General features: G+C 50.8%; 6 protein-coding genes across 6 annotated transcripts; 4 read left to right on the top strand and 2 right to left on the bottom strand.

Moving 5' to 3' along the window:
• Positions 1-513: 513 nt before the first annotated feature.
• N7466_009019 (uncharacterized protein) lies at positions 514-1932 on the top strand (the record flags this gene model as incomplete). Its single annotated transcript, XM_057168408.1, has 1 exon — positions 514-1932. The coding sequence occupies one exon, from the start codon at positions 514-516 to the stop codon at positions 1930-1932; it is 1419 nt and encodes a 472-aa protein (XP_057019039.1).
• A 1848-nt stretch (positions 1933-3780) lies between these two features.
• On the bottom strand, positions 3781-5605 carry N7466_009018 (acid phosphatase DET1; the record flags this gene model as incomplete). The annotated part of the gene is made up of 2 exons (XM_057168407.1): positions 3781-5532; positions 5591-5605. 2 exons carry the CDS (start codon positions 5603-5605, stop codon positions 3781-3783), a joined length of 1767 nt encoding a protein of 588 aa, XP_057019038.1.
• A 321-nt stretch (positions 5606-5926) lies between these two features.
• N7466_009017 (Dor1-like family protein) lies at positions 5927-7279 on the top strand (the record flags this gene model as incomplete). Its single annotated transcript, XM_057168406.1, has 1 exon — positions 5927-7279. The coding sequence occupies one exon, from the start codon at positions 5927-5929 to the stop codon at positions 7277-7279; it is 1353 nt and encodes a 450-aa protein (XP_057019037.1).
• A 305-nt stretch (positions 7280-7584) lies between these two features.
• Positions 7585-8781, top strand: N7466_009016 (ELL-associated factor; the record flags this gene model as incomplete). Its single annotated transcript, XM_057168405.1, has 1 exon — positions 7585-8781. The coding sequence occupies one exon, from the start codon at positions 7585-7587 to the stop codon at positions 8779-8781; it is 1197 nt and encodes a 398-aa protein (XP_057019036.1).
• A 692-nt stretch (positions 8782-9473) lies between these two features.
• On the top strand, positions 9474-10853 carry N7466_009015 (uncharacterized protein; the record flags this gene model as incomplete). Its single annotated transcript, XM_057168404.1, has 1 exon — positions 9474-10853. One exon carries the CDS (start codon positions 9474-9476, stop codon positions 10851-10853), a length of 1380 nt encoding a protein of 459 aa, XP_057019035.1.
• Positions 10854-11553: 700 nt separating this feature from the next.
• On the bottom strand, positions 11554-13317 carry N7466_009014 (AGC family serine/threonine-protein kinase; the record flags this gene model as incomplete). Its single annotated transcript, XM_057168403.1, has 1 exon — positions 11554-13317. The coding sequence occupies one exon, from the start codon at positions 13315-13317 to the stop codon at positions 11554-11556; it is 1764 nt and encodes a 587-aa protein (XP_057019034.1).
• Between the last annotated feature and the right edge of the window lie 263 nt (positions 13318-13580).

The following is a 13580-nucleotide window of genomic DNA, read 5'->3' as shown; positions in this document are numbered from 1 at the left end:
TGATTCATCTTTTGTGTCGCGAAAGACTTCGTTGTGTGCGCGTCTCCCCCCAGAAACAATAATTTCTTGCAGGGATACACTTTCAACCTTTCTGTCTTTGATTCTCAATCTTGTGGATCAATCCTTCTCTCAATCGCGGTATTCTGAAATCCTTCTCGAAGAGGTCCAGACTTATCCACGCTCTTTCTGTCTCATTTGTGATTCTCGCTCCCAATTTGATTGAACGACTCTCCATGTCATTCGATTAGAGACGCTCCCTAGGACCACAACTGAGCGATACGCTCTCTGAGCAAGCGCTCTTCCTTTTACGGTTTCACAGGATCAGGACGGCGCGGAGCGGTTGACGGTTCGTTGAACTACTTTTTCTTCTCTCCCGCTCGATTCTTCCAGGTGATTTTGCGCGCGAATTGTTCGCTGACTTCAAAACCACGCGACAGAATCTCCAGATTCGTCTTCTCTCCTCGTTCTGAACCGGTGTTTCTTCCCCCCCCCCCCCCCTCCCCCCTTTCTGAAATGCCGTCCTTCTATGCTCCAGGCCACGGCCTGCCTCCTACCCCTCCTCACGTCAACAGCGGTGGTCGCCTGGATGAACCTTCGTTCTACTCGATCAACCACTCCGCGTTCCCACCTCGCTACCATCAGAGTGGCTGTGAGTTCATCGAAAATTACTCCCAGACTCGGTACACCAAACCGAACTCGATGAACCTACACCCTCAGTCCGCGAACATGATGCACCATACTCGGGAGTCTATGCACCCCATGGTTCAGCAGTCCATGTATGGACCGATGGCCACTCTGCCACCGATCCGTTCCAGTGTTCAACTGCCGCCCATGGATAGCGCCATCCCCCCGCAGTACCGTCGTCAGGATATCGCCCCGATGCAGCAGGAGCAACCCCGCAAGGAGGAAAAGGCAACCGGAGGTGTTGCCGCCCACCTGGATTACGAGATGGATCGCATGTCCGACTTCGTGGCGGAAATGACCCAGGGAATGTATGCATTGTACAACACCAAGATCACCCTTGCAGATATTGACATCATGCGAAGCATCGCCCCAGGATCTTCAGTTCCCCCCCAGTTCCGGAAATACGTTTACCAAATTTTGTCCTCGACCCGCCTACCGAGCTCGACCATCCTTTTGGGCTTGTACTACTTGTCTGCCCGCATGCGCCAACTCTCCGCCCAGCGCGTGTATTCGACCAGCACTGGTCAGATCTACCGCATGCTTACCGTGTCTCTTTTGCTCGGTAGCAAGTTCTTGGACGACAATACCTTCCAGAACAAATCGTGGTCGGAAGTGAGCAACATCCCCGTGTCCGAGCTTAACAAGATGGAGTTGGAATGGTTGTTCGCCTTTGACTGGAAGATCCACAACCGCATGTATGACGAACAGGACGGATTTTCCACGTGGCGTCGACACTGGGACAGCTGGCGTGCCAAGGCCAATGCTCGAGCTCACCAAGAGTCTCGCCAGGCTTTGGCTCCTATTGACACTAATGTTGTCAGACAACAACAACAACAACACCAGCAGACCGTTACTAAGCCCCTCATGTCCCCTGAGGGCCCCATTCCTCCGCAGTACCAGCGCGGCGAGAACTCTTGGCTCAACCCTGCTGCGTCTGAGTACTCGCCTCCTTCGGCCCCTCACAGCGGCCCCAACACTCCAGACTACTACCCAGTCGGTACATGGACATACCCGAACCCACCTCCGCCCTACTCGCGGGCCTGGATTCCTCCCACGTACATGCCTGCATCGGCACCTCGCTCGCAGCCTCCGTCGTACCACCACACTCCAGCTTATGGTCTACCATTTGCTCAAAGTGTTTGGACTGGTCACGGCTCCTCATGTGGCTGTATGTACTGTGCCAAACATGTCGAGCACTACATGTGCAACACCGCCTTCCCGGCTCTGCAGCCCATTATTGCAGGCTAAAGCCGTGTCCTTCTTTTGATTACATCCATTCTTGCGCTGATCCATCATTACGGAAGGCAACGGACGCCTTGAGGTATCAACCCCTTTTTGCGTCTCGTCGTCCTGCTTGGAACAGCTTTTTTAGACTTACTTGCCTTGCGATGGTTTGAGTGATTTTTCATGGTTATCTTCTGATGATACTGTTATTCTTCCACTTTTTCGCTGATTCCTGATCTGATTTGACCGCTCATGTCCTGTCATCTTCTTTTTTGACTCGCCTGGCCTCAACCTTTCTCATCGATCGGCATTCCGCGTCGCCTCCGAAAAGTCCTTTTTGTTCTGCGTCTGCTCAATCGTGTCGGCTCAAGCGAAAAACTCAAAAACACCAAAAAAAGAGGAAAAAACGCTCCCCGCGGCGACATTGGCACGCTCCAGCCAAAAAAATCATTACGATACCTTGCCAATCGTGCGGTTGAACATCGTGTCACACCAGCCAGGCTCACCGGGTCTTTTTTTTTCAACCAAGCCTCGGTCCGGTCCTGGTGGCTGGGGACGCAGTCACGACGATCACGAATTCATAAAATTTCACCTCTTGTTTATTACCCATGACTTCGGTTCATATCCCGGTTTCGTTTATTCTTTCATTCTTTTTTTTTCGCCTTCACGCTGAGCACCTTATTTTTTTCTTCGTCTCGCGTTGATTACCCATAGATTGTTCTTTTTTTATTGTCCTCACCTTTTCCATGTCGGTACATTATTTCGATTCCAATTCCCCACGCTACACTCAAATCCCGGCGTTTAATACTTTCTCCTCTTTTTTCGGATTCCTTTTCGCCCATCTCAAATACCGAAATTCGACCAAACATGTTTGATCTATCCATTATCATTTGCTTCCGATTTACGACTTCTATCTACAGCGCAATCGCTAAGGGATCGACTTGAGTTTTTTATTCTTATTTTTTTTTCTCCATCGATTACCCAACCCTCGAATGCAAAGCGACAAAAAAAGTGTGCAGGTCAAGTGATGTTCTTTCGATTTCCACTTGAATTCTCCATCTTGCACATGCACGTTTTGCAGTCTTTGTGAGCTCGTTCATCGGCTCTGGGTTTTAAGACAGACGCCCCCGCATGAGGGTCTGATCTGTCCGTAGTGTTGACGCTTGCTTTCCTTTGCCTCTGTCTTCAACAATTCCTTTCGATGTCTTGACTTGATTTTTCTCTTGGTCGCTGGTTCTTTGTGTCCTTCCCTGAGTCTTGTCATTGTGGTCTTGCGTGTTGAAATACGATGTGAGATATTCAAGCTGAAATACGTGACAAACTATTGTCTTTGTCTACCATGTCCCGTCCATTTTTCTCCCTCGTAGTCTCTTAGCTTCGTTAGAACTTGATCTACAGGAATCGAGTGACTCGTATCATAGCCTCTGACGACATATCCTACTATTAACTTGATATACGTCACAACCAAGTTGAAAATCTAGCCCTGATTTGTCATTCTTGGTCTGTAAGCTCTAGCCAGCTGGGCAGGGACAAATTTCTTTTTGAGAATCATGGCGTAGTATTACTATCATAGCTGAAATCAAAATTTAAAAATGCCCACGACTAGTAGTTGTATCTTTCGTGTTTGATCCTGGTATCCCGAACCATTCATATTATCGTCGCAGTCGTAACGCTGGGTCGGGTACAATGCTGCAATCCGTACCAATAATGATACTCCTTGTATATCCATATCAATGTATCTCCATGGAGTGATCCGCAGAATATCATGCATGTTGAATAAGATCATAAACCCAAAAGGAAAAAAAAAAAAGAAAGAAAAAAACGAGAACTGTGAAAAGAAAGAGAAGATATTCGGCAGGGTGCACGCCCCAATCAATATATGCTCCCTCGAACACTCTGGTCTTCTCGTTGCTGTTCTTCCAGTGAATGCGTTTCAGTTTCTTGTTCCGGCCCAGATCCATTCCGAGTCTCGTTGTTTCTTGGCTTTGTTTCGTGCTCCTGATAACTTGGCTCGGGGGAATGGCCGTCCGAGTGTGTCGAGACGTCATCTCCATCCCCCAAGATATTGGCCATGCGGTGCGGTGGCTGCGATGAATTTGTGGAAGAGCTGTGGCGGTGGTGGGATACATGGTTATTTGATTCGAGGCTGTGATGATGGTAGTGATTATGATGGTGTGTGTAGTGATTGCTGTGAAGTCGAACACGTTTCATCTCTTCGGTGGGTGCCGCGCTGAGCTCGTCGTCTCCGTCATCTTCAGCATCTTGAGAAGGGCGGTTCAAGACGGTCTTTGGCTGGAGATACCCAGAGACCGGTTGTGGGGTTGGGTTGTGGTCATCTCCTTCGTCGTCGGATGGGGCGAGACTGTTTGCGCCGCTCATGGAGCCACCCCCGTCGCGACCTCTGAGGTGAAGAAGAGCGAGCTTTAGGTTTGTTGTGGATGATGACATAGCAGGTGGGTGGAGCAGGTGGTCTTCGCTGTGGTGTAGACCTTGCAGAGCTGGCCGAGCAGGGCGAGTGATTTTGGTCTGTATGTCGGAGCTAGAGTCGCCTGTTCTGTATCGTTTTGCTTCTTCAGCCTCGGCCTCGGGTCGAGGGTTGGCTTGTGCGTGGTCGCTTTCGGAGTTCTCATTATCTTCGTCGGCATTGGAGGCATGTTGAGCGTTGTTGTCATTTGGAAATTTGTATACTCGATCTGTATCTTTGGACGAAGCCGAAGTAGCGGATTTCGGTTCGAGAGGTTCCTTATTGCTCCCGCTCCCACTCTCGTAGCGCATGGTCTCGACCATTCTAACTCGGAGGGACTTTTTAGCATCTGCAGATAAGCCATGATTGCATCCATCAGGGCATCCACCCCATTTTCGCCGCGTGGGAACATGCTCCGCCGGGACTATGGCAGCAGTAGGACTCAGTCCTTGGGCCTCCCGCTCACGCTTCTTCTCGGCATCTCTCTCTTTCCGTAGATCAGACCAAGTCCGCAAATTGTTCTGTAATGTGTATTTCCCGTTGTCTTCATTGTGGGTCATGATCACAAACTCGCAGTGATTGATGTTGCGGAGGTCCTCGAAATATTCTACGCTCCAGTGATACCACTTCATTAGGAACACTCGAGTCATGAGACCATGTGTCACGATAACGCAGACACTGGCAGAATCTTCGTCGCCAAATAATCGCCACAGAGACTCGTTGAATCCACTCACGCGGTCGTATGCGTCTGCTGCAGACTCGCCGTTGGGAATGCGGTAGAAGAAGTGACCGTAGTCAGCCCGCTCCATCCACATGCGCTCCATTTCTGTTGAACATGGTTGGAAGTTTCCAAAATCTTGTTCTCGTAGGCGGGGTTCCTCGTAGACTCGAATTGTGTTCCGGGAGAACGGTGAAGGATGCGGGGAATCCGAGGTCAATGATTCCAGTATTCCCTCGGTTGTCTCCCTCGTCCGGCGATATGGAGATGTAAAGAAATGAAGAGTATCATCGGGGCGCAGGAGGTCTCGTAGTTTTCGGCCTGCTTCTTGAGCTTGACGATATCCTTCGGATGTGAGTTTCACTCGGTGGTCGGGGGTTGTCTGGTGAATATCGCGGTTCTTGTTTCCTTCTGACTGCGCATGTCGGACAAGAATAATCATCTGCAATAAGAAACAGATTAGGTTTGACTTTGTATCACTGTCGGCCTACTAGGCTCACCCGTGGTTTCCCCATGGCTGAAGGGGTATCTGTAAAACAGAGAATCAAGAAACTGGAGATGCGGGGGAGTGGAGGGGATATGGGGGAGAGGAAAGAGTTGGAAAAAACGAAAGTGGAAAATAGCCAAATGATATGGAACAAGTTGTTCTCTATTTTCTCAACGAGTCCCACTTGCACCTGATCACTTTATAAGGATGAAATCATGAAGTTACCAGGTTCTCGTCGCCGATACGTTTCTAGTGCACGGACCCCCACGCCTGCTCCATTCGGCTTTTACCGCAATCGCCAGCTTCCCTTTTGTATCACTCTGAGTCTACCATTCTCTCTTCATTCTCCATGGCAGACTCATTATTAGAGCTATTGGCTCCTCATCTTGAGACACCAGCCTCCAGTGACGCTACCACTTCTCAATATCTTAATCGCCTGTCAACTCTATCCTTGCAAAACCTCCAGACTACCGAACCTCAGTCCCTCGCCCAATCCTCCCATTCCACGCTTCTCTCTCTACAAGCATTGTCCAATCGCTCTCATCGGTCTTTCATTACCTCCGCCGATAATTTGTCCACCCTCCGCACCTCTATCCCCAAGTTGACTCGCCAGGCACAAGAACTTCGTGATGCGCTGCCGAAATTGGATGAAGCAGCCGTGGGCTTCTCTACAAAATATAGCAAAATCACCGACAATGCTGCTTTAGAACGGCGAAAGAAAGCTATGCAACTGACGCGCAACGTGGACCGATTGTCTGATATCCTCGAATTGCCCTCACTCCTGTCCACCGCCGTGTCCGCGGCATCGGCCAATTCAGGAGCGGGCGCAGCATCCACCACATACTCCTCCGCACTCGATCTGCACGCACATATTAAGCGACTACAAACATTATACCCCGAGTCGCCCTTGATCCAGGATGTAGCATCTCAGGCCGAAGATGCGATGAAAGAAATGACTACCAATCTCATTGCGGGGCTCCGAACCCAGAATCTTCGACTCGCAGCGGGCATGCGAACCGTGGGTTGGCTGCGCCGAGTCGCACCAGACCTGGAGACCTTGCAAAGTGATGGAGCTACCGGGTCGGGAGAAGGAGCGCTGGGCGCTATCTTTCTGATTTGCCGGTTGGCCCATCTGGTCTCAACTCTGGAGGCTTTGGACCCGCTACGAGAACTTGCCGACCAAGAAACCCAACGAAGAACAAGTGGTAAAGATAAGGCCGACTCTTGGGCGGGTGGACAGCAGACCGACCGCTATTTGAAACGATACATCGAGATCTTTCGTGAACAAAGCTTCGCAATTGTCTCGTTATACAAGAACATATTTCCTTCCTCGGAGCATCCGGAATCTGAGTCTTCTGGGCCGGTGCTACAGGGATCAGACGTCAAACACAAATCGTCGGATCCATTGCAAAATCGTCCGTCTGCTCTGACCACTTTTCCGATGCACCTGGTGCAGCTCCTTACCGATACTATGAGAACATACCTTCCTAATGTCCGGGACCGAAGCTCGCGCGAGAGTCTACTGACGCAATTACTGTACTGTGCCGCCAGTCTGGGTCGTCTAGGGGGCGATTTTGGCATGATTCTAACCGAATTGGCTGGAGAAGATGAAATTGAGTATGAATGGGAGGAAGTGATGCGTAAACACCGAGCATTGGCAGGACGATTGGAACAATTGACTAGTCGAGTATCAGTGCATTAGATGCATTAACAGCGATGTTTCCTGGTACACCGATTCAATGTTGTATTGTTGTATTTGTAGCGCCAAGCCTATTGAATGAGCTAATGTCCGGCCGAGTCTCCGCCTTTCCCCCGTGTTTGTGTCACTCTTCCTTTCATTCATTTCCTCACAACTCTTCACTTTGTACACTATTCTCCCCATACTTCCCATATATACACACTTCCTATTCTCCTCCGATCTTCATACAATATCTCCGAGTTCCATCTTCCATAGCAACCTAGTTGTCGCGCAACTTCATCCTCTATCCTATCCCCAGTGGCGGAGATATGGCCGCCCCCACGCTGATCGACCCGACCAAACAGGCCGAGTACCCCATTGTGCTGGGTGAACGACTAGCTAATGGAGACCGGAGTCGATTGATCAATATCAACTATAATTACAAGACCAAGCATGCCACACCACAGCAACGTTCGATTGTTACTCCCTCCGACCGATCGCGCGATCTTTACGACCTTTCCGTCACCGATAAGGCCCCGAATGCCGATCACACGTTGACTTATGCCTACAAAGGTAGCGAAGACCCTGTCAGCGAACGCAATCTGGTCCTTGTCTTCGATCCCGACCGCAAGGCCTTTGTTTTAGAGCCCGTGTCTACCAAATTCAACTTCAACCTACGAGAGGCACCAGGAAAGACAGAGAAACAGGTCATTGAGCAATATGAGCAGCTCCGGATCGCGCAGGAGGAAGAACACACATCGGGAGAGGATCGTATTTCTGGCGGTATCACCGAGGACGAGGGACTTCCCGACGATAACAACCCATATGATTTCCGACATTTCCTCCGTAAGGAAGGCGCAGAGGATCTCAAAGCGGCCTCAGGCAACAGCACCCCGGAGCCCGTCTACACCAGCAGAACAAATACACCTATAATTCCGGTGACAAAACCTGCCGCCAAACCCATTACCCGGCCCACAAAGCAAGCAAATCCATTCCGGCAGACCAAACGCCCGGCGCCAAAGCCACAGGCTAAGCCAAACCCACCCAAGCCAGCCCCAGAGCCTATCATCGAGACCACTTTCTCGCAACCCGACCCACAAGATAACGACGATGCTCGATCTGCAGTATCGGATGCATCTCAACATACCGTCCAGTCTAGTGCCTCCAATATTATTGTTGATGGCGATTTGATCATTGATATGGGATCGCCGCGCCCATCCCGAACATTGGTCAACCCATCATTTTTCTCATCTAACGAAGATGGGGAGGACGATGGGGAGGACGATATTGATAGCCTACGGCTTCCATCACCTGGCCAAGATATTCCACAGCCACCTCCACCTCCACCGGTCGCTTCCGGTGGAGATTTGGAGGATGAAGATGACTTGCTCGCTCTGGAGATGGAAGCCGCTTTTGAGGAAAGTGCTCGGGAAGAAGAGGCTCGTAAACAGCAGTATAGCCAACATGCTTCTGGGCGGTGGCATGTGGCCAGTGATGATGAGAGCGAGGTTAGCGAAGAGGAGTAAAGGCTTTCCATGTGGGCTCCATCTTTTTCTTGTCTTATGGATGATTGTTTTATTTTAAAAAATCTTTTGTTTTCACATACTGCATATTACTATAAGCGTGGGCGCTAGGACTCAGGATCGAAGATACCAAATATGCATTTCAATTTTCTCATTTGAGCTATTCTTTTCCCATGGCAAAGTCGAGGCTGGTTACCCATTGTGTAGTATACTTCGGGTGCGCCCGGAATAGGGTTATTCCGTTCCGAACAGCTTTCGTCTGCACTTCCTTGCAATCCAAGGTCAACACCTGATATTCGGTTATCTTTCTGCTCCCAGGGATGCACACCATTCTCTACCTTGTATAACAGTCACCTTGTCACAGAACAACCTCCGGAATGCGATGAAATGCCGCACTATGCTTAATTTATCTCGACGAAATTTACGCCCACCACCATCTATAGACTCCCTCAAGCGCGCAGGCGCGCTTCCCCGATCATCTTGCTTGTGAGAAGTGAGCGCGCAAATTCCAACCCTCGTCTTCAAGTCTCGCGCCATTGCTTGCGCTCCCCGAGCTATCTCTCTCGTGAGGAGCATCGCGGTCTCTGAAACCTACACCATTCACTTCCACCCCTCTTCCTCGGACGATTTCAACCCGATTTAGACCCGCCCTATATTCAGAAATTCCTTTTCCATCAATTGCATTGTCTTACGAAATGGAGTTTGCTACATCTCATACGTCGTCAAAGCACCGCATCCCCGGTCTCCCCAATCCCGTCGTGGCGGAAGCCGAGAAAAAATGGCTGTTTCTGGAGGAAGAACTAGAGCGCACCCCGTCGCGCCTCGACAAGATCGATCGTGAGCAGGAGGACTACATCCGGCACCGAGCCGTCCAATTTATTTGGCAAGTGAGCATGATGCTGAAGATGCCGCCACAGACATCAATGACTGCCACCGTGTTCATGCACCGATTCTTGATGCGCTACTCGTTGCGCGGTCAATATCCTGAGCAGGGTGGGGACTTGATGCATCCAAAGGTTATCGCAGCGGTTGCGCTCTTCGTCGCATTTAAGGTAGACGAAACCATGCGCCGGATGAAGGACTTTGTCGTGGCCTGCTGCCGCGTTGCCATGAAGCAACCCGAGATGATTGTCGACGAGCAGTCAAAGGATTACTGGAAATGGCGGGACCTCATCCTGCAGAACGAGAGCGTCCTGCTCGAGGTTCTTTGCTTCGACCTGACGATTGAATCACCCTACCGCATCCTGTGGGACTACTCTCTGTTCCTCAATGTCCCCGACAACAGACCTCTCCGACACGCCGCCTACGCCTTCCTCAATGACTCCACATACACCGTGCTCTCTCTGCTGTTCGAGTCGCGCGTCATCGCCGCCGCCGCGCTCTACGCAGCCGCACGCCATTGCAAGGTTTCGTTCCCGGATGATTCCCAAGGCCGGCCGTGGTGGGAACAGATCGATGTCCGCGTCGAAGACCTCATCACTGCTTGCAGGCTCATCGTCAAGATCTATGAGCGCGTGCAACAAAACCTGAGCAAGAATTATCCGGACTTCACCATCAGCGACGCCGACCCCAATGACCCTACCCGTCTCTTCCACAGCAACCCTCTATCAGTCACAGACCACACATCATCTCTCTCTACGCCCGCTGCAGATTCCCCCGCGGGGAGCGGGCGCAAACGCTCCCGCGAACCGGAATCTTTCACAGCAGATAACTACAACCCGAGCCCCATCCCCATGCCTCAGGCCCCGTCTACATTTGGCGGCGAGCCTTCACAAAAACGGCAGCGCACATTGTCGCCCGCGCCTATCCTCAAAACCCCCCAGGACCCGTCTCAGCCTTCTACATCTTCTCTCCCTCGAATTCCGCTGCGGGCAATGGCATCGTTGCCCCCGAAACCCACACTGCAGAATCCGTCCAACAAAGACGGTGTTTCTGACTCTCGTGTGGTTAATGACGGAGGCAGCACGGAAGAGGGCGAGGTATCGGATGAGAAAGAGGCCGACAAGTCGAACACGGCGGTTGCGCCACAAGAGAATCCACCCGACGGAGAAGGAAGCGAAGAGGGTGAGATCTAGTAGATTTCCTTTCTGTCCTTTTCTTTTCTTGTCTTCCCTTACTCTGGAATGTGATGCATGGATCTGGGGAGTTTTTTTAAAGGAATATTTATTCATACTACTAGCTAGTAGTTTCTTTCTTATCTCTGCTGGTTGTCTCTATCACACCCCGGGATGAGATATCTACTAATTGCCTTCGGATACCAAAATACCAATGATTTTGCAAGCAAGTACGCTGATAAAATTACTTTGATGCAATTCAATTAGTTTCGTTTCAAACTTGAATAAGTTTATTATCCCTCTCATGCTAGTTAATTCTTGACCCCCTCTAATGTTGATACTTGGCTTGATGAAGGTCCTCGCCGTAGCTCTGTACGACCACAACTTGATTGTCTCACATCTTTTACTCGGGGGGATTCAGTTCAAGGCAGTATCCGAAAGTGTATTCGCGGTCTATGTTGGGAATATGCTCTGAGTACAAGAGCGATGTAAACAAACGGCAAGGATATTCTCTAAAAATAGTGCACTCCAGTCTTCCCACTAAAAGGTGACAATGGTAGCGACAGACTGAATAGAAATGAAACGGAAAGAAAAAATGAAAAGAAAAAGAGATGCAAGTACAAATGCAATGACAGCAAAGATTGGCTGTGACCCGAAACTCCCGAAATAAAGATGTAAGATAAGAAGACAAAGGTAACAAGCAGAAATACTTCAATAACCATCATTCGGGCATAACGCCTAATCCATGATCCAGCAGACTGCTCGAAGCGACGAAGCTGAATCCACCAAACAACTCAGTATCACCAGCAGCCTGGGCACCGAGACCAGTGGGCAAGGGTTGGGCATTGCCAGGCGCATAAGGTGAGGCGGGGAGGTCATCGAATCCATTGGCAATTGAGGGGCTAAGAGGGAGATTGATGAAATCCTTAGAGAAGTTCTCAGCAAGAGCCGGATCAGTGACGATGGGTCGAATTGGAGGCTCGACTTCACGTCGTTCGAGGGCAGCCCAGTCGATCTTGCGGAAGAAGCGGTGCTTCTTGATGGTGATTAGGTCCTTGGGCATGTGGTAACCCAGACGCTTGGCGGGTTCCTTGCGCATCAAGCGGGTAAGGAAGTCTTTAGCGTCCGGTCCTAGGAAATAGGGAAGAACAAGCTTCTGCTTGACAATCTTCTCTTGGAGTTTGGCGTGGTTTCCAGCGCGGAAGGGCGGAGAACCGGTGAGGAGGTCGAAGCCCAGGGCGCCAAGGGACCACCAGTCACAGGCTTTGCCGTAGGGCTTGCCTTGAACAACTTCCGGCGCCATGTATTCGATTGTGCCCAGAGACGAGTTGCAGCGTTCATCGTCGTTGAGAGCAATCTTGCTCAGTCCAAAATCGGTAAGCAGCAGGTGGCCGTGGCGGTCCAGAAGACAGTTCTCGGGCTTGAGATCGCGGTAGAGAACGCCAACGTTCTGGTGAAGGTGCTCCAAAGCGAGCACCATCTCAGCCAGATAGAAGGCTGCGGTATCTTCGTCAAACATGCGTTCCATGGCAAGATGGGTGAACAGCTCGCCACCCTCGGCGTACTCCAGAATCAGGTAAAGCTTCTCGTGATCTTGGAAGGCATAATATAGTTTGACCACGAACGGGTGTCGGTTGACACTCTCCAGAATTGTGCGTTCGGTCTTGGTTTGCTCCACAAGTTTTTTATGCACGGTGATCGAAGCCTTTCGGAATTGCTTCTGGGCATAGAGCTTGCCAGTGACAACATGCCGCACCAGCAGTACAGTACCAAACGAACCCTTGCCGAGGCAGAGTAGAGGCTGAAAGTCTTGTGCGGTCATCTTGCGACAGATCTGGCTTCGCAGATCCATACCGCTCACGGCTATCTCAGTGTTTGCAGTGCCCGGTACTTCATCATCCACAGCGTCCGTGCTAACGAAGTCCTGATCCAAAGGCACTTCATAACTGGTCAAGATCTCGGTCTGGTCACTGTCGGAATAAACACTCGCATTGCTAGGGGTCTCGGAGCAAAGCCCGCTGGTACCTGCAGTGGGTTTGTTGGCAAGGTTCAGTGAATCGAGTTGGAGCTTCAGTGCGCTAATTCCACCACCACGAGGACTGGTTCGTCGAACGGGGGTAGCAGTTCGTGAGTCTGGGACACGAGAGCTTGTGGTTGAGAAATCGGAATCCTCGTCGCCCGAGGCCAATGGCGTGAAACCATGTACGGTCGATCGAGCGGGATCGGCCTGGCTGGCCTGCTTCTTCTTCTTCTTTCGGCGGGCCTTTCCGGTCAGCAGGTTTGGGTCCAAGGCCGGTGGTTGCATGGTTCCCTGTTCATTGGACCTGTAATCGGTCATGACTTTGCGCGGCGATTGCCGGTCTCCCATGTGGACATCCGGGGGATGGTGATTGGCCGAATCGTCGACGGAGGGCTGCGCGCTGTCAGCTTGTGGGGTGAAGACATCTCCGACGGAGATATCATCGTGGGGCGCAGTGGATGCCATGGTTATGGCGGGCGATCCGTATCTCGGTCGAGAATTCGAGTGATTATCAATGCTCAGGAAAGTCCGCTGTCGGTTGTTCGGCTGAAGGCGCCGGGCAGGAGTCGCTGGCTATGCGGCAAGCAATTGATGAAGAGAAATGTGAAAATATGGCAAGTAGGTACTGAAGATACCGAAATCGCAACTACTGAACACATGAACCTCTCAGTCAGCTTCATTTCAATTTTGCGCTTTCGGATTTTGGAGGGGTAAATTCGAGCTTTCTG

This window comes from Penicillium verhagenii (assembly GCF_028828195.1).
Source record: "Penicillium verhagenii strain IBT 33310 chromosome Unknown utg000008l_segment0_segment0, whole genome shotgun sequence".
NCBI classification, from domain to species: Eukaryota; Fungi; Ascomycota; class Eurotiomycetes; order Eurotiales; family Aspergillaceae; genus Penicillium; species Penicillium verhagenii.
The sequence above is the reverse complement of the archived record's forward strand: the minus strand, read 5'-3'. Positions and strand labels throughout refer to the sequence as shown.